Source organism: Stegodyphus dumicola, chromosome 8 (genome assembly GCF_044657685.1).
Source record: "Stegodyphus dumicola isolate Sdum_Otavi_A_Nest chromosome 8, ASM4465768v1".
Lineage (NCBI taxonomy): Eukaryota > Metazoa > Arthropoda > Arachnida > Araneae > Eresidae > Stegodyphus > Stegodyphus dumicola.
In genome coordinates this window covers 145,141,046-145,162,912 of record NC_140775.1, presented here as the reverse complement: position 1 = coordinate 145,162,912, position 21,867 = coordinate 145,141,046, and the positions used below count along the sequence as shown (strand labels likewise).

Sequence of the window (21,867 nt, the reverse complement as noted above, 5' to 3'; positions counted from 1 at the left end):
ATCTTGTATCTATACAGAGGAAAACATAATGCCTGCATACTACTAGACTTTGATTAAGTTGCTGTCTGGTGTTATAGTTAGAATATATTGGCTGCTAAAGCCACCAAACCCAAGTATAAATCCCAAATGAGATTTGGGTATTTATGAATACAGTTCCATTGTGGAAAGGTACTTCTTAATATCTCTTGACTGATCCGATGTCGTCTCTAGCTCTTGAGCATATTTGAAGTGCAGTTGGGAATAAAGTCATTCTGTCATCCCTAATACTCAAAACAGTTTTCAACGAAAGACGCATCCTATGATTCCACCCATGTTAATTCAAGAAATCCTTCACACATAAGTGTAATTAGGTATGAAAATTAGCAGCAACATAAATTTTATATTTAGGTATATATAAGGCGTGTTCAAATGAAAGTGATTCGAAGCTCCGCACTGGAGTTTCGTGAAACAAACGCGATAGTGAAGCCTATGTACCACGCTCCGTGTGCGGAAGGAGATGTGTGCCAACTTCAGTCGTAAGGACATGGCATTCATTCAAAAATGGCTGGTGTGGATGCAACTGCGTTGAAAACGGATCAGCGAGCTGTAATTAAGTTTTAACACTGGAAGGGTGTAAACCGGTGGACATTTATCGGAGAAGATGGCTATGTACGGAGACATGTTTCGAAGCTTATGGTGAGTGACATGGCGGGCGAGAATGTTTAGCGAAGGTAGCCAGGAGACAACGGATTTGCCGCCGCCCGGTCAGGCTCAAAAGGTTGTGACAGATAAGTTGATTACGGACATTGACACAGCACTCAAGGAAAACCGACGTCGAAACATTCGTGACGTTGCAAATGAGTTGAACGTTTCCATCGATACTGTTCACAATATTGTCAACAACAATCTGAAGTATTGAGAAGTTTGCTGCCAATGGGTACCTCGCATACTGTCTGGCTACTATAAGAAACAGCGAATGGGACACAGTTTACAGCATTTGGGGGCGCTACACGGCTGACGGTGACAACTTTCTGCAGCACATAGTGGTAGGAGATGAAACTAAGTGTCACCACTTCCAACCGGAATGGAAGTCTGTCAGCATGCAATGAAACATCCTGACTCACCCTAGGCCCAAAAAATTCAAAACTTAGCACTCAGCTGGAAAGATGATGTTAATGGCATTTTTCGATATTCATGGTCCCCTATTACTGGAGTTTAAAGAGTGGCACGGCTTTGTTCAATGCCCAACGGTACACCGATGCGCTTGCTAAGCTGTATAAGGCTATCGAAATCAAACGTCGAGATATGCTGTCGTCAGGTGTCATCCTTCTGCACGACAATGAAAGGCCACGTGTCACCCGGTGTGTGTCGAGGCACTGGCCCGTAAAATGTTGGAAGTCTTGGAACATCCAGCTTACAGTCCAGATCTGTCGCCTTGCGACTATCACATCTTTGGACCGCTGAATAAAAGTTTAAAGGGTCAACGCTTTTAGTCCGACGAGGACGTAAAGGCTGCTGTTATGAACTGGTTCCATGCTCAACCGACATCGTTCTTCGCGGACATGATTCGTAACCTTCCCAAGCAATGCGATGCTGCCTTAACGCAATGGGTGATTTCTTAACAAACATTGTATGCATTTCAATCATTAAATGCTGCTGTTCCTATCTATGTATCTGTCTCATTTCTGTCGCTATACATCTCATGGATACACACCTCACTTTCACACACAATCACTTTCATTTGAACGTCCCTCATAATTTCGGAGCGGAAGTTTGTTTATCAAGCTATCCTTTCCATCTTATTTGAAACGATTTCAAATGATCCTGGTACTCCCTTATCGATCATTAGCATCTAAGTGCTGAAAGTTTTATGATGAGCTTCATTATAACCAGTTTAAGTCCTTTTCGAAAAGCCTGAGATTAAATGCATTTTATGAACGAAGAAAAATTGAAGCTGACAGTTCTCTAGGGAACTGGCTATATATGCCACAAGGAGATTCAATTTGCAGTTAAATAATTTAAGTTCCAATTCCATTTGAAATCCTAGTGAGTGGGGTCTTCTGCTGAAATTAATGACACGTTGAGCTACTGACATATGAAAGTTGGTGCATTTAAAAGCTGGTGAAGGATAATGAACGCAGTGCTTCATGTAGCAGCGCATAAATTGTTCGGAAAGGTAATGTTTCCTTTCACGGCCAAAATTGTGTTATTCCATAAACCAAATAAGTAATTACTATCCTATCTTTAAGTGATCGGAGAAAGCCTTCATTACTTAAGTCATCTTCGAATCATGAAAAATGTTAAAGATAAAACTTACAATTTTTATTTACCTATTGATTTAATCAATAGATTATTGTAAATAAATTCTTACTAATATATTAAATATTAATCGTTATTGTAAATAAATTCTAAATTGTACAAATATATCATATATCCGCGTACAAATTAACGTATTATTTTTTAAAACAGATTAGTTTTAAATAAAATATTACATCAACGACTCCTTTCCTAAGAAGTTAGTTTTTAGCTTTTAATCGTAATTAATTACTTTTTGTATATGTTGTTATAATTCCTGTTTTTAATGATAAATTAGCTAATTTAACAAACATCTGTCCCGGTGTTAATTTTTATAGACCCTGCTGTAAAATTTTGAATAAATTTAAAATTTTTGAAATTCCTTTTGCTTTACACTTTAACAACGTGTAATTTCAGTAAATCCGTATATTTTCAGGTTTTTACCTAAAAAGAAATTCCTGCGATTTTTAATTTGTGCCTTTATTTTGTATTTCTTTTTTGTATTTATTTTTGTAGTTATGGGGTTGCGAATGCATGGAGGGAGAAGGTCTGAAAAATTTGAGAGCCGCTTAAATGTTGCTTAAAATTGAAAATTTGATTCGAGAATACCGGTTTAGAGACTCAAATGATTCAGAGGAGCAAAACTCGGGACTCATTAAGCAACATGGTTTAAGGCTTCAAAACACTTTTCCCTTGAAAAGTTCTGTTTGAAGTGGTAAGCAAATGACATAAATAAAATTCTTTATTATGTTTTGTATTGTCTTCAGTGTTGTATACATATTTGATGCTTAATTTTGCTTGTCCTCCTTTTGGGTTACGACTTATGTGGGAAAGCACTGTTAGGGCCTTCATAGGGATTAAATTATATACAATCATTTAAGCTCCGACTTTTCTTTTTTTTTATATATTTTTATAATTTTATGCATATTGCAATATATATATATATATGTGTGTGTGTGTGTGTAAGATAAGAAAATATGAAATCAAACTTCTAAATTTAACTCACTTAATAACTTCTCTTATTTTCTGTTTCATTTGGGAACTTCATCGCTCTATCCTAAAAATAGCGCTTTAGTCTAAACTGCGTCATTCAAATTAAACATAAGATCTTACGTATCTTGACCAATCACCAAATTGCAAACCAAAACTTTTCTCTTCGCGTGCTTCCATCTTGCATAACTACGCACTTCAGCTTTTGTTCTCTACTGTGCTAAGATATACTAATTTTGCTGGCTTGCTTTTTATCTCAACAATATCAAAAATGTAAATCTTCTGTGGAAAGGCACGACTAGAGTTTCAAAGTGATTCTGGCCACAAATATCAATTGGAAATAAAAATGGAATTAAAACTACCTCGATTGCCAAGTTTATATAATTTAATATTGCAATATATTTTAATTTTTTGTAAATTTTTTAATTTTTGAAATCTTTGTATTTCCCGTATCTACCGTATCTATACTTCTTCTGGTTTAATAGTAATGGTTAATTTTTTATACATTTATTTGGGATTTTTGGATTTTACTGGTTTTGAATTTTATTTCTTTCGTTTCTTTAAAAACGAGTCCAGTGTTCTGTCCTTACCTACAGATGTCACTCAGAAGAATAGTCCAAATGAATTGGTGAGCGGTTAAAATTGGTATTTTATTTGAAATATTAACCAGAAAATTTTTCGCTATGACAGTACTTTCGTACAAGGAGGTAATATTAACTTCAAGCATCAAAAGATTTATTATGTACTCTAAGTAATAAATTTTATTTGTATCTTCTTGATAAACATAGATTTATTTTAAAAAGGTGTGTTCTTGAATTTACTTTTTATTAAACCTGTATTTCAAATTTTAATTTAAAAGTTTCAGTATTAAGGAAATTTCTTTTTTTTTTTTTTTTTTTTTTTTTTTTTTTTTTTGAATAATTCAATAACATTTTAGGATATGGATTCGAGAAAATATTTAGTTATTATGATAGAAATGGGTTTTCACTTCATGTTTAATTTAACAGTTTCCCACATTTTATATTTTATTGTACTTTTCATAAAATTCTTAAAATGCCACTTATGAATATTAATGTATGATATACCTTCACGCGCATATAATTACTGTTCATTCATTTTTTAATATTTTTTAAAATGTCTTTAAGATACTTCAGGTAATGAAAAACGTCAGAAACCGGGAAAGCAAGTTTAGAATTATATTGAAAAAAATGTATAGAGAGAGAATTATGCATAAATACATAATATTCGTGGACGAAACGAAACAATTATTCTAAATTATTTTCCTTCTCGTCTTTTAACAATTTTTTACATACTAATACACTATTTTCAATAATGCACCAAGATCTGAATCTATAACTTTTAATGACTCATTCAAGAGAATAACAGAGTATAAAAGATTCAGTTAAAAATCAGCTCCAGCAGTTTAACTACCATAGTCAGCTATTTTAAATATGGTCTTCCATTTGGAGATCTACCAAACAAAAGTTTGTTGATCTCTTCTAAGCTTTGTTTTGAAGCCTTTCAACTTGCATGATAAATTGGCTTCGAAAAGAGTTTTGACACATTTCATCATTAAGGATGGCTGGTTGGTTTGACAGATTTAATGATCCTGTTTTCCAATAACAAAATATGAATGTCACAGGTTCAGGCATTGTTCAAAAATTCGTTCACCAACGTGGCTGAAATTCTAATTAAATTTTGAAGGAACTCGTTCAGTCATCTCAAACCCAGAAATGAACTGATTTTAATGGATATTATTTAAAAACTTTAAACATTTATGGTAAAGTAGGGTAGATATATTTTTTATTAATATTGAATTTTAAACTTAATTAGAGTGTTATTTATTTTAAATTTTACCATAAAATGCCTGCATTTAATCGTAGATTTATGTATTTTAAAAGTTCTAACAAATCCGCTATTACATTAATGTAGGCAATAAGGCTATAATAATTTACAACAGATGTAGCTAGTATGGTGAAAATAGATCATTGACATAGTAGACTAAAATGGTGAAAATAGATTATTGATATAATAGGCTAATATAGTGAAAATAGGCAATGTATTTAAATTCCTCATTCTATAACAATTTACGTTCGGGACAAAATCAATGTGGGTGCGTGCTAGGCAGACAAGGCTGGCTATGTGTGCTGGCGTTTTGGCTGCAAAAGAAGCTCCAGTGAAAATGAAGCGCAAAACAGCTAAAAAGTGTTTTTAAAAATATTTTAATGAAATTTAACGACCTGTTCATAAAAGTTTCACTTCGTTTGCATTTTACGATAACTTTTTAATGCTGTTTTGATGAAACGTCTGCTTCATAAAACGCTTTGATGTAATTGTTTGTATTTATAATTTTGCTGATATTACTTTTATACAGGATTTTTTTACACTACTATTAAAATATTTCGTAAATATGTTCATGGCAATTTGTACGTACAAATCTAATTAGAATTATCAGTGATGTGAAAGTATGGTTAACATTGTTATAACGCGCTTTTGCGAGTGTTATAACGCGCTTTTGCGAGTGTTATAACGCGCTTTTGCGGTGTGACAGTCAGGATAGCCATCCTGACATGAATTCAACTCCGACCAAGCATGCGATTAACCGCGTAATGACTGCGCCCGAGATATCTCGGGAATACATGCCGTTTCGATTTTCCTATCAACGAGTTAACTCGGGCGCTGAAAATTTTACGGATATTTAAGGCCATCACCCATAGTATAGCGTGGCAATCGACACTCTGCCATGCACATGTTTTCTTAGCTGTGGGAACGGGGGTCCAAGTGGCTTTTGTGATTGGTTCCTCCATGACGCTGAGCTGCAGTCGGCGACGTGGCCGCATTATAAATTAACTGTAAATTCAGTTTTTCGATTAGGGGTTGGGTCTCAGACCCAGGCACCCTGGTGTTGCACCAAATTTTCTCTCGTACAAATTTGTTTTGTTAGTCAATGCAGATTACCAGATTATCAGGCTGCTGCAGACTGTGATGTGCCGCTGTGTGTTACACCATGTTTCAGACTGTAGCATACTGTCAATGACATTTATGGATCGTAAAACGCATTTACTTGATTTTTACTTTAGCTCTTATTATCTATTATTGCCTTTATTACAGTTTTGTATTACTTTTGGCTAGATTTTGTTTTTTTTGGGGGGGGGGCCTGCTTCATTGAATCCCGAGTTAACTCGGGTAATGTCATGAACTATAAAAAATATCTTGTTTTTCCCTTCGAAAAAAAATTTTTATGCGCCTTACAAAGTTACATCTAGTGACCTATATCTGTAGATAATAAAAATGTTATAAAAAATTCAGGTATTTTTCGGCATAATTTTTAATATAAATTCGGTCATTTAGCGGTTAATTTTTCCGTGATTTCTTATCCTGATTCCTCTTATCTCTACAGTTTAACATCATTTTAGGTCATTACACGCAGGACGAATGTCATTGATTGTGTGTTTAAGATAACTGAATGCACAGTAAAAAATGCTAAAATCAGAATCTGTTAAATAAACGCGATAAGTGAAGTATATGATATAATCCCTCTTTCATTACAAACAAATAAAGCAATTTGTTAGAAGATTGCTTCTGTAATAAGAACTTAAAATATATTTCCTGCTATTCCACGTTCCTGTTTTACTTGATTATCCTTTAACTATCCGATTATCCAGTTTTTAAAAATCCTTCATTCCTTGCTCAGTCACTGGACAAATGACGTAAACGCAAATGTAGTAGCTTATGTTAGATCTCCTGCTGCGTTAGGAATTAGTTATGAACCTTTCTTTATTGTACCATTTATTAATCCATTGCATTTAAATGATGGAGTTTGTCTCGAAAATAAGACTTATTCCTTTCTGCATAAAGAGCATTAATTAAGGGCATTAAACTTTTTTATGATTTAATTACGAGGCATGGAATTTCTGGTTATATTTAAGTCTTTCTTGACAGTATGAACTGCAGAATCTTTGCTAATAGCAAATCAAGAACAAGAACAAAACAAGAATCAAGCAACCAAGAAAATCAAGATCTTCATCAAAAATCTAAGCTCAAATTTAAGCCTTCTTACTCCTGTAATTAAAACTAATTGCGTTTTTTTTTTTTTTTTTTTTTTTTTTTTTTTTTTTTTTTTTTTTTTCAATATCCTATTTAAATGAAATTTTATTCAAAATAAAACAATAATATAAATATATTGCACAATTTTTAAAGTACTTAACTATTGTCACGGAATTAGAGAAAGTTATTTACCATTATTATTATCCTAGTTGAAACAACCACAATATATTAATAGTGCAACAAAACATAATTTTATTTATTCCTAGTGGATTGGCACACCGCATCTTTATCGGCTTGAAATGACTTGAAATGACATTTAATTTCTATAGCTTAATGTCAATTATTCAATTTTTGTGTTTATCGTTTCAATTGTCCGATGCTAGTACCACTGATGACACGGCAAATATTAGGATGAGCTCTGCCTGATATTCTGCCCAAATGTATCCCAGCATATCCTCAGAAATCGACTGTACTGCTGCAGTATTTTTTTTTTATTTCCAATGGTAAATTAGAAGACAACTGTAGTTAGAAATAAAACTAAAACTACAGTAAATCTACAAATCGTTCATCTTGTGCTGAGCTCTCCAGTACTTCCCCACAAGTGTGCTGCAGAAATTACCTGTATTATTTCGTAAAGGTTTTGTAGCATGGAAGGCATATACACTGAGTCCGTGATATGGCCTCACGAAACAAGGCTTAAATCTGATTCTATGGCTTGCTGCCATAGCCTTTTTCCTGCTCGAATAATTAAATGGCGCGATAAAAGGATATTTAAATGATTGTAAATTTCCAAATAAATATGGCGCGCAGCATCTAGTTGAAAGACTACATTAGGAATATCTTCCTCCTGAAGATATATAAGCTATTTTGTTATCATGTCCAAGTAGAAACCACAAACAGTAAGCTCAGGAAAGAAGGAATCACAGATCCTGTTTTCTGCCATTTCATAAAGTTCGTTTACTTTTAGATAGTCTTTCTTCTGTTCTATAATGGCATACGTACTTTCTGTGCTTGTACCTTCATAGTATGATGACTGAGATCTTCATTGATGTGGAAAGTAATCTCGTTACTGCATGCTAGACTTTCAGCAAATCTTTATCCTAATCGCTTCTGCTTTTTAATGCAGACGTTCTGATTCTTTTATCTTTCATTCAGTGTCAGTTCTTTCAGAAAATCTCACTTTTAATGGGATGCAATGTAGATGCTTTCATAGGATAAGCCATATAGTGGGCTGTGGGTATCGCACTTTCTCAACAGCCTGCCTTTTCAGCTTCTTTGGACACTCCGTACGAATATTTTTACGGCTTTAATCCTGTCTTGTCTTTCTCAATTTGTGTGATGTTCCCAATTTTTTTCCAGTTCCCATATAGTTAACAGATTAAAACTGCGTCACTCAGTCAGACGTACACTTTTCATGCGGTATTGAATTTAGGTGTTAAATGTCCCTGCATCGTCATGATAAAACTTGTAGGAGCAAACTAGAGTTCAAATAATGTTTTCTCTTACTTGCGCATTGTTTATCATGTTCTGTGAAATCATCACTTTTTAACCTCTTTCTTTTTGCATATTATTTTAAATTATTTTTTGAATATTGAGTCTAAATGTTTTATATATTTCTTCATATTGTATATCAGTAGGAAGTGTGCTGTAAAGAACAGGAACAAATAGCTTCAGGTATCTTAAACGTTATCCTAAATAAAGAAAACGCCTGAAATAAAAACATTTGGTTTAACATTGAAATTAAAAACGTACTGAGTGGATACATACGAATTGCAGTTATAAAAATATTTCTTGAAATGAATCATGTTTTTAAAGTTGGTAAAATATGTCACTTCTTTTTGAAAGTTCCCTACTTGTAAGAAAAATCTTTCAGGGATTTTTGTTCTTATTTGTTTCTTACCAGAAAAATGGACGTAAAAGTTGTGTTTTAGAGTAGCAAGAGAATTCCTCCCAGTGTTCACCCTTTGGCTATGCATCTTATGTTTGGCTAGAAAAGTCGGATTCGAAATGGCTTTCAGTATCTATCAAGGGAGGAAAATGGACGGGAAAATCGTGGCAGTATTTTTGCTTTTGCTTGGAACCTATTTTAAAGAAGATATACAAAACTTTCAAAATTTAATAAAATTTGTTTGTTTTTAATCCAATTCAGACTTAAGGAAAATTAAATATGTATAAGCTATATTATAAGTATTGAAAAAGTATAGTTTATAAAAATTTGTTTCCTCTCAAAGAGAAAATATTTAAATTCGAAAACAAACCAGTAGCACATTATGAAAAAAGACATTACATAATGCGTTATCATGCTGTATATAAATGTAGGAATATGAGAAACTGTGTGAATATGCATAGAGCATTTAAACCAAATCACTTAAGTGCAGCACTACAATAAATCATATCTTTATTCTATAAATAAAATTCCGTAGATTAATGTTTATAAAAAATATTAATCCAAAGTCCCTTTCTTTACCTCATATACTTCGGTTAGGTTTTTAAGAATAATACTTGTTATCTCTTCTAATGTTTTTTTCCATGCAACCCAAAATATTTTAATAATTAATCAACTCATTTTTGAACATGAGCAGATTAAATGCAGCATTACATTCATATGCGATATATATACGTACTATGATTCAAGAAACTTCGACAAATTTTCAAACGTATAGATAGCGTGCTCTAAAACAACGTAGTAGAAACAAGTAAAGCAAAGTTAGATATGTCATAAATTATTAAAAGGCAAGATTATTCCATGGAACATTTTAAAAATTTATGAAATAATTTTAAAATTCGTCCAATTTAACTACTCTAATAATTCAGATCTTGCTGCACTGACATATAGATAAACTGATTGAGTTGTTTTCGCATATTTTACCATACTCAGTTTTTCCACCGACTTTTCAGATATGGTAAGCAATTGTTCCTCACTCAGAAGATTTACTTGGGAATGCTAAAAAGCTGACTTATTCCATAAGTGAATGAAAGAGTAGCGACAGTTATATCTTTCAACAAGAGTGGTGTCGAGCTCACCACCATAACAAGCATTATCGAGACCATTTACGAGATTATTTCAAACAAAATCTGCCACAAAGGCAAAGAAAATCTGCCAGGATACAGTCAACATTTTCCCCAAAGGTGGATAGCAGGAGGCAGGGAATAAGAAGATAATGCATTAACGCAATGCCTACTGCCGTCTTCGAGCTGCTGCTTCACTCTCAGCGAATACAAAATTTCTTCGCAATGTGTCACCGATGTCATGGTTTTGTTTGACTGTGATTTATTGACCCCATCGGGCAATGAAACAATGAAAATGGCCATTGCTGGTATTCGAACTGGGTTTGTAGAGATATTAGGTAATTTTTGGAAGCATGAAAGATTGAAAAATTAGCAGCGCCTTCGCCGGGAATCGAACCGCGGACCTCTGGAATACGCACATAGCGTGCAGGCCACCATACCACGAAGGCATGCCAAGAAGGTGGGAGAAATACCTCATATACTCTCCCTTTGAAAGGGCGACTGGGTTTTTTAGGGGACCCAATCGCCAAATCCTGGGCGTGGAGAACTATCATCCACCACCATTTTATTTCGGGCGCTTAGAGGCATTAGGTAATTTTGAGACCGGAGAGATTGAAAATTTAACAATGCCTTCGCCGGGAATCGAACCGCGGACATCTGGAATACGCGCTCAGCGTGCAAACCACCACACCAAGAAGGTGGGAGAAATATCTTATAGGTTGAACTACAATTGTTCAGCAATCTTATTTGCTCTGCCGCTGGTGGGATGAACTCTTCCTATTCTTTTCATAAGTTAGATTATTTGAATAAGGCAAAGCCATGAGGGTGGGCTATGAAAAGGTAGGCCTTCGTGAAGGACTTTCTGAGGGAAACTGGGTCGTATTTACTTTACATATGGAGAATCAACCATGCAGACAGCCCTTTAGCTGATTACTGGGTGTTTGACCATGGTCCAAACTCCCAGTAATCAGCGGTTTTAACCACTCGGCCACTGATGAGCTCTGCTTTTTTCGCGAGTAGTGTCCCAAAATATTTTTAGTATTTTGATGTTATCGATTCTCTCGGTCATTTCAAATCGATGGACAGCCGTTTTTCTTTGTAAGCGTGTATCCGAGTGACTATTTTGGAAGACTTTTTATTAGGGTATTAAGTACTTTATGCATACGCTATTTTTCAAAATGTTCGTAGAATGAACCTTCATATGTGCATGGCGTGTTAGATGCTAATTCATATATATCATCAATATGGAACACATTCCATACTACGGGTCTCATTACCAGAAGGCCCGAATAAGGCGTTTCTAGTGCCACAACATTTGCAGAGTCTCAAAATGTGTGTGTTATGTATACTATGAGGTATTTTTATTCTTCTGTATCAATAATTTAATTTTATGTTAATATTCTTGGACTGGCAATGCATGTGGAAAAATTTAGAATTCGTTAATGAATATGGCGTTATATAAGGTCGTGATAAATGGCCCTATTCTTTTCAGTAAAGTTGTTATGTTGCACAAGTTATTTTATTGTGATTGCAAATAAATTTTGGAGTCAGAAATTGTTAGGTAGCCATTTTCTTGAAACTCGCTGTAACAACGTGGTACTGAATGCGTAACTCCATAGAAAGATGACGGCTAGAGAATTCTATCATGATCTCGCTACTGCGTCTGAAAAAAAAAACAGTTTCTAAACAAACTGCATACAGATGACTGGGTGAGAAAACCTTTAAGTCCGGCGACCTGCGGTTTGTGCCCTTTCAAAAGATCGCAGAAGGTAGTTTGTCTTTTGTGGTTCCAGGCTTACTATTCTTAGATACCGCAATATCCGGACTGTGTTCCCTTGAGTGATGAGTCAAAATTCAGTATACAGAGAAATTCTCGATTATGAGTCTTTCTTTAAATGGGAAGGACATGGGGCTCACTATTGCTCCCTTAATAATGACTTAATAATGATGGGAGCGGAATCCTCGTATAGGGAGCCACCATGCTGGATGGCTATACACCTTAACTTCGATGCAGGCACTGTCAGCCGTAATTTTATCTAGCGAGTTTCGTAAACTTTTTCTGAGGGTTTTTTTTTTTTTTTTTTTTTTTTTTTTTTCTCGAGAAGCTATTTGAGAAGATTTTAATTTTTTGGATGACTTTTAATTTTTTTAGGCAAGGCCAGACAGAGATCACCTGATCGACGATTTTCTGGAAAAAGAAGGTATTGACCACACGGTATGGCCTGCGAAATCTCCGAACCTTAATCCTACATAGAACATTTAGAACTTTCTAGAATCAACCCTATGATACAAACACTATCATAGAACTCCTAAAACATTAAAATACTCGCTTTTAGATGAGTGGGATTTGTAGCTAAAAACTATGATCAACAACCTCATTTACAGATTGCCAGTCTCTTGTGAGGCATATAAAAATGTAAAATGTAAAATGTTATAAAAATGTTGAGAGAAACCTAACTCTTTATTATCCTCACCATTCATGAAATATCAGGTGTCAATATTGTGACATTTTTCTGTGTTATTTGCATATAGTGAAATATTTATCTTTTGTTCATTTTGATGTGTTATCATTGCCATGTCATAAAAGTGGGCACCTGTGTACAAAATTGCAATACAATAAACCATTTATGTTTCGTTATGTCCCTTTTTGTTTTAAAACCTTAACTTTAGGACCAGTATAAACATATAATAGGGGATTGCAAAAGCATTTTTTTTTTTTTTTTGATTTTTAGTAACAACTTTCTTTTCATTCTTTTCTTTGTAAATGATACGAAAATGTGGAGAACGCATAGATTATTTACTAATCGACTGTTGATGCCACCGATGAAACTTTTGATCAACTAACAAGCTCTAAAACAGGTTAAGCTCTGGATGAGTCGAAATTTATATCTAAATTTTTCGCAGTGCAGGTCATCAGCAGATCATTGCCTTAATCCAAAGGATTTTATTTGTCAGCTATAGTAAATGTTCGCAAAATCTTATCTGAAAAATGCACAAAATTTTTAATAAAATGAATTGTATATCAATTGAATACAGCTCTATTTTGGAATGATAAGTCCTTTATTTTACAGTCAAATCTTTTCTCAAAATGCATAACTTGGCTAAACTAAAACTGTCCAGAAACTATTCCTGCAATATTATTTCCAAAAATAAAATATTAAGATGTTAATGTCAGGTAAGATGTCAATGTAAAATGTTATGATGTTAAATGATGAAAGTTAAGATGAAAATTTCGGAAGGAAGTAGTGAACATTTCTTGCATATTAAATAAAACCTAATGAATAGCTTAATTACTTTTAGCACGTATTGTGTGAACAGCTCTCATTCCGTAAGACGTTGTATTCATATTAGCACCATATAAGAAGACCGTAATGTATTTCATATCACCAAGACAATGTTTTCATGTCAAGCCAATTTGAAAACAGCAGTTTAAAATGCTACTGAGATAGCCTATTTAACTTATAACTTACATATTATTGCAGTCTCATGTATTATGAAAGTGGTGTAAGCAAAATCACACATACAGTTTTAAAGCGTATCGCTTATTAATTTTAAATGTCACAAAACGATTCGTATTATGTAATATATTAGTAATTATGTTAATAACATTAATGAAAAAGTTGTTTTATACATTCAGCATCCTCTACGCCTCTTCGTTATTATCCAGTGTTTAAATAAAACTCTTTCTTAAAGTAATGAATCCAGAATTAAAACTAAATTTTACTAATTTTGGATTATATGATCACTGAAACTTTCCCATAGATGCTAGTTTCAATTTCATCCTACCTCTTGATTTAAGATTGTTAATTGCACTTATGATTTTCATATAATACCATATTGTGTATTTTAATTCCCATTAAAAGATTATATTAAATAAGATTGAACTAGAGTTATTATTTTTTTAAGATATCATTTTTGCGTCTCGATTAAGTGAATGACAGAACTAAGTTATCAATTATATACACTCCGGAATTCAACTCCCAATTTGTATGAATCAACTTTTAACTTTACAGAACATTCTAATTCTTTATATTCAATAATATATGATCGACTGAGTACCTATCGAGTGACTTTTGTAAAGCTGAGAATAAAAAGTCTTCCAAAATATTTAATGGGATACACACTTACAAAGAAAAACGGTTATCCATCGATTTATGAATTTTATCTGTTTTAGAATTTATTGTATTATAACAAAGCATACTAAGCCTAACTTCCTAAGGGAAGGCATTCCGTCATGAAAGAAGTTCTAATAGAAACTGAATCAGATATAGATTTCATAAGCTGAAACAATGAAAATGGCCATTGCTGGTATTCGAACTGGGTTTGTAGAGATATTAGGTAATTTTTGGAAGCATGAAAGATTGAAAAATTAGCAGCGCCTTCGCCGGGAATCGAACCGCGGACCTCTGGAATACGCACATAGCGTGCAGGCCACCATACCACGAAGGCATGCCAAGAAGGTGGGAGAAATACCTCATATACTCTCCCTTTGAAAGGGCGACTGGGTTTTTTAGGGGACCCAATCGCCAAATCCTGGGCGTGGAGAACTATCATCCACCACCATTTTATTTCGGGCGCTTAGAGGCATTAGGTAATTTTGAGACCGGAGAGATTGAAAAATTAACAATGCCTTCGCCGGGAATCGAACCGCGGACATCTGGAATACGCGCTCAGCGTGCAAACCACCACACCAAGAAGGTGGGAGAAATATCTTATAGGTTGAACTACAATTGTTCAGCAATCTTATTTGCTCTGCCGCTGGTGGGATGAACTCTTCCTATTCTTTTCATAAGTTAGATTATTTGAATAAGGCAAAGCCATGAGGGTGGGCTATGAAAAGGTAGGCCTTCGTGAAGGACTTTCTGAGGGAAACTGGGTCGTATTTACTTTACATATGGAGAATCAACCATGCAGACAGCCCTTTAGCTGATTACTGGGTGTTTGACCATGGTCCAAACTCCCAGTAATCAGCGGTTTTAACCACTCGGCCACTGATGAGCTCTGCTTTTTTCGCGAGTAGTGTCCCAAAATATTTTTAGTATTTTAATGTTATCGATTCTCTCGGTCATTTCAAATCGATGGACAGCCGTTTTTCTTTGTAAGCGTGTATCCGAGTGACTATTTTGGAAGACTTTTTATTAGGGTATTAAGTACTTTATGCATACGCTATTTTTTAAACTTTCCTCAAGTTATAGATAAGAACTTCTCTAACGCTAGAAACGAAATTTCTCAACTAATTAATAGTGTATTGATTGATATCAAATTAAATGTTAAAAGAAGCAGATTTCATAATCTCTTAAAAAGATTCAAACAACAAAAACTCAGATATATTTCTCTCCTAAATACACTCACTTTTCCTGTAGATTCATTACTGGAAATCTTTCTCAAAATGCAATAATTGCATTTATTTTAAACGCTCCTAGGAATCTCTTCCCGGGATAAAAATTTATTATATTTTTCTGGTATCTGCTAATAAAGCTAAGATAATAATTATCAATTAGCGTTTTCTTTTCTCCCCATAATTTAATAAGAACACTAAAGCGTTCAGTATTTTGTTTGGCTATTTTTTTCCTTTCTTTTGGAACGGATTTTCTTTCATTCATAAGCAATGAATTTATCTGTTTTTCTCTTCTTCCTTTTCTTAGGATTTCCAGTTATTCTTCCTCAACTTCGGATGACACTTCGGAAACTCAAAGCACCATTGGCAAGCAATTTCGTCGCCCACTGGGACCTTCGACTTCCCTTGACCCACCTAGCCTCCTACGACTCACTTCCGAATGTGTGCAGCCTCGACCACAGCTCACTCGTTGGCATACGGTGGCCACTCCGCATTGCCAAACCGTTCTTGGAACAGTTAATACAGACAGGTATACTGTATTTATTGCTATGCGTAACTATTTTTCATGTAATGCGTCATTTAGATTACACTGAGTTGTTTGAATACTGTTGTATGTTTCATCCACTGAAGAAGTGAATATGATAAAAGTCACGAAACAGATCCAATCTTTTATCTCATTATGACACGATTATTTACTATAGGTAAACCCAACAAAATAGGACCATTCACCGGTTTCAGTGATATTAGTTAATTTGCAGAGGAAATATTAAATGATTACCGTAAACGTTTAGACCTAATATCATTGGGCTATAGTTTCATTATTGGTTCACTCGGAGATTATTCCTGGTTGGAGGACCCACAAAGTTTCCATCGTGCTTGTACTCAGATTCATCCTACCGTCATCAATCATGTGTTAATAAATTGTAATATCGACTAGCTCAACATATTATAAACAACAGGTATTATAGTAACAGACTCTACAAATACATATATGGTGATGTATTGTTATGAATTTTGTACGTATGTAAAAACATTTTAGTCAAATTCTGTGTGAAACTGTAGTATCTTTTGTAGTCTGAAGAGCCAAGTGCTGTTGAAAAATTAAGCTGTTGCAAGTCAATTTAACATTGAGTTAAATGGCTATAACGCTAACTGGAGAGAGATCGCCGAGCTGGGGATGGTTTTGGCGACTAATTTTGTTCGCTAGATTTGGCAAGAAATCTCCAAAGTTGCCAAACTTGACGACCATTTGGCGACATTTTAGTCCGGTCACTGTATAATTAATTGACACTGTAACTGAATAACTGCAATAAATCCCTGTATGTAACTGGGACAGTGTCCGGCCTTTACATTTAACTCTAACCTCATATGTCTTCCAGTAATTTACAAAATAGTGGGCATTAAAGGTTTCTCGGCAGCCGGGGGGGGGGGGGAAACTACAAGCCCGGGGTATATAAGGTCGAAAAAAGCATTAGTTCCTCAGATTGTCATAACTGCCAACACTTCCATCACTCTTCTGACACCTGCAAATTAAAGCCCAGGTGTGTTAAATGCGCTGGGCCGCACAAAACAGTAGACTGTTCTACGATAAGAATTAAAACTGTTCGTTGCTGCTATTGCAATCAAACTGGACACGCCGCAAATTTTTGCGTGTGCCCAAAATTCCCTGTGCCTAATGTAAATAATGTGAATATGCAATCTAGTAATGGTAAAGCGAATCACAGCCTAATTGGCAATACTTTGTAAAGAAAACTACCTCCGTAGCTAAACCGAAATCATATTCTGATGTTACCAAAAACTCTCATGTCAAGAGCTGTATTTTTAAGCAGTTTAATTAAGAGAATAAGTTCATTTGGTTTGTAATTTAAATCAGCATTCAAAACAAAGACACACTTCAAAATAGAATGAACAACATTCTGTTTATATTACTCTGGAATTTCTACAGGAGTCGATAAGAAACAGAACAATGGCTACAGATATAATTTATTATTACAATTTCGCAATTTATTTTAACGGATAGTTTATTATTACAATTTTGCAATTTATTTTAACCTATAATTTATTATTACAATTTCGCAATTTATTTTAACGGATAATTTAACAATGTTTATATATATTAGATCTTGTGTAGTTATTTTACATACAATTGGGGATAAAGCTGCCTCTAAATATTATTACTTCAATCTGCTATCACCACTATTATTCCAGTCATTTTTTTCTTCTTGTTTGTATTTTAGCTGGGAAATTTTACTTTATTTTTATGATTTGTGACAGTATCTTTCCCTTTTCCTGTGGAAACAAAGTCATATGTTATTAAGACATAGCTCAGTTAATCGAAAGGTGATTGTAAATCAGAGTTTTCTGATATGCAGAGCAAAAATGAGATTTTAGAAGATTCATTGTTTCAACCTTTATCTATTATGAAAATGAAATGAGACTATGTAGGAATAAGGAATGAAATGAGACTATTGTAATTGAAATGAATGAGACTATTGAGGAAATGTATCAGTTATGTTTTAAAGTTTAACAAATATTCTGTTATGTATAATCGAAAAAAATGCAAATATGATTATTTTATATCTATTGAAATTAATGCGAAAAAAACTGGCGTTTCAATTTTCTATATAAATTAAAGTGGTAATAAATTCTGAAAATTCTTTTCGTACTTATTTTAAGTTGTTCATATTAATATGTCATTTTAGATATATCTATGTATATTTCCTAAAATGTAAATACAGAAAGTCCCATGCGCTAAAAGCAATTTCTTTTTTTTTCTTAGACGTATTTTCGGGAATTTATTACAAGAATATAATTTAAATCTTATCTGCAAAATGAAATACTTTGCGTTTAAAACCAATTCCTTTAATACCTAAATATGTATTAAATATATCTTGGAACATAAATCTGTGTTACTCATGGTCTGTCTATGTTCTTTCTCGTAAATGTTCTCAGAGAAATAAAATATTAAAATTACTTTATCACTTCTTTGAAGCGAAAGCTTTTCTAAGAGGTTGTTTGTTATTATTTAAATAAATCGAATTGTCACATTTAAAAGAAAACAGATTATACACAGAATTATCGCTGTTTTAGTATTTTTGAGTTAAATTTTTTGAAATCATTCCATTTTAAAATTTAAGATGACACTTTTCTTTTTTTAAACAAGCATCAAGCTTGAAATTTACAGAATGTTTTTTCTTCTCAGTTCTTAATTAGAATTTCTAGAGATACGTTTCAGATTAGACCCTCTCTAAACGTAGAAACTTACAAATAAAGAATTATATATAGTATAGTGAAAGGATATTCCACTTTAAGATCAATTGTCATCTTAACTATTCAATAAAAATATAATTAATATATCTATTTTTCATTTGCACAAAATATAGTGAATAAAGAATGTTGCTTATATAATTATAATAAGTATAAATCATTTTCTTTGACTGTGTTTGATACTTCATTTCTTTATTTTAAATAATTGGTTCCCATATAAAATAACTGGTTAGTTTTAAGCTAATTTTTTATTTCATGCAGAGATTCAGATGAAGAGGAACCTCACAATCCACCTTGCTTACATGGGCGATTGTGGTTTTCACTGCTCTACAAAGCTGAAAACAATCGTTTAGAGGTCACATTGCATAAAGCCAAATATTTACCAGGTATGCAATGCACCCGTATAATTCTCATTTACTGACAAAATTTGCTGTATTTCGATAAATTTATATAGCTGTTGAAGGAACGCAGTGATCTTATTAGTATTGTTATGTTAGTGAATTTTAAGCAAAGTATGTCTTATTAAATTATCCTCCATTCTGCTGCGTCATTTCTTTAAAGTATTAATATCTTGTTTTCATACTCTTATACTGAGTACGATATATACGCCCCCTAATAACATATTGCTCCACTTTTACCTTTAATCGCGGCCAATATTTTTCTGGAAGTGAACTCAACAAGATGATGGTATCCTTTCTGAAAAATTTTAGCTACTGAAATATTAGCAGCTCTAATTTTATTGAAATTTTATAATGCTTATTTCAAGCTTTGAAGCTATCTTTTCCGCTTTTGGCCCACAAATGCTGGAAAGGGCTAAAATCAGAAGAATAAACTAGGCTCGTAAGCAATATGAACTGCGAATCTTGCTCTTTAAATCAGTTTCAAATCAGTCTTGCGCGGCGACAAGCTGAAAGTAACTATTTGCATCAGCGTAAGCAATCACAAACCGTTATCAACAATGCTATCAAAGTAAACTGTGCTGCTGAAAACATACATATCAAATTATAGTACAGGAATTAGGAGATTTTCGTACATATCAAGAGATTCACTGTATGCAGCATATAAAAGGGCCATTGTATACAGAAAATGCAGCTTGTTTTACTCGCAAGGGTTTATTTTAAAACTGCATAATTTATAACTGCAAGTTAATAAAAATGCCATCCAATCTTGTCTCATTTTTTCAATCATGCGCATAGAAACTAATACATCAGAATTCTGCCCATTATGCAGGCACTTCTTGATACAGAAGTTTGAGCATTCCTTTTTTTTTCATCTAATACCACATCTGCTTGGCTTATTTCAGCAACATTTTACAGTATACGGATCATCTGTTAAAACTATATAATGCACGAGCTAAGCTCCTTAAAATCTAACAAAACGCTTTTACTTCTGCAAGCAAATCCTTCTAAAGTACTTTGGTGTAATTCGGTATTTCTAAAGTACTTTGGTGTACTTTGGTATAATTTTTTAATAAAAAGAACAAACATTTTAGAAACAAAAATTATATGTATGGTGAATTGATTTTCTTTTTTTTACGAGAAGCATACTTTTAACGCAGAATATCCCTACAGCAAGAATTTAAATTTCTATATTCACTTGAACAGTAATTGTTTGCTCATAGAACATACTTTAAATCTAAAAATAGAAAATAAGTAAAATATCGCAGTTGAAAATGTTCCTTATTAAAAATATCGATCATTAATTGGTATACATAATTACTAAATTAAAAGTTTAAAAAGTGCTGCTCTGTTTACAAATGTATTATGTTTCTAGTATGACGTCGGACATGAGTGGTCATGTTTATACAAAAAAGTTCTTTAATGATAAAAGTTTGGAGCTGTAAAGAAACTGAGTGAATTCTGTGGCGATGATAAATTTTTAGTCTAAATTTGATATTGTAATCAACTCCGTATTTTTAAGATGGGATTAAGATGGACTCAGATTAATTTTATCTTATTTAGGTTTAACACATATACCATGAAAGTAAGTAACTGCAATTCACGTTTTTAGTTGGATAAATTAAAATATTTAAACTAAATAAGTGAGCTAAGAAAAAATAATTCGACAAATATTTTAATTTCACCGCATTTGCTTTGAGTAACTCCAAGGAAGACTAAATAAATGCAGTAATGAAACAATATCTTGTGTAGCATTAAAGCTTATAAGAAGGTAACTGAGAAACTAAAGTATGCAATTCTTTTTGTCGCCTTTAATCGGAAAGAATGCTATTCAGCGTTAATAATTAAATTTCTCTTTAAGATGAAGGGAAAAAACTCAAACAATGGATTTGGTTCAATTGGTTTCAATATTCCAAACTTTAAATCAGGTGAAAGCACAGTGGATGGGATCTTATTGCATTTGTATTTTCCTGAAAAATATTTTCTTAAACCAAGAAAATGTTGTTAATTAGTTCTCGTTCACAAATGTGTTAGAAAAATTAGCGATTGAATACCTCAAAGGTAATTATTCGAAATTAAAAAGATGAGTTTCGTTTAATGTTTGCTACTTTGCTATTTCAAAAGCTTCAAGGGCGCTTTTCAATGCGTTGTAGTTTGAATTCTCAAAACATCTATTTATAATAAAGGTATTATAAAAACAGCTAGAAACTTGCATCAAAATTTTGATGGCGTAATATTTTTCCTGAATCTTAACCAGTTTAACATTTACAAATTGGTAAATTCTAAATTTTTTTAATCAGCGAAAATGAACTTTAAATATAATTGTTTAAAATAATTACGTATAAGAATAGAATATATGTAAGACAAGGAATCTCTTGCACTCTTTTATTAAAAATCATTTTATGTGTTTCTGGTCATAGAACTGAAAATTATTTTTTAATCTTTAATACTTAATCGTTTGTAGAATTAAATGCAATAATGATAAGCCTAGAGTCCCTTTAATATGCTTTTTCACAATCCCAAGCGGTAGTTCCACTGTTTTTA

General features: G+C 33.2%; 1 protein-coding gene across 3 annotated transcripts in view; it reads left to right on the top strand.

Annotated features, from left to right (window-relative positions):
- Positions 1–21,867, top strand: part of LOC118187628 (synaptotagmin-15-like) — a 384,376-nt gene that overhangs the window by 331,059 nt on the left and 31,450 nt on the right. For all 3 annotated transcript variants that reach the window (XM_085822538.1, XM_085822539.1, XM_085822540.1), the window contains exons 3-4: positions 15,966–16,187; positions 19,187–19,311. In XM_085822538.1, coding sequence (XP_085678664.1) covers positions 15,966–16,187; positions 19,187–19,311 — 347 coding nt within the window. The remainder of the gene's footprint in view (positions 1–15,965; positions 16,188–19,186; positions 19,312–21,867) is intronic.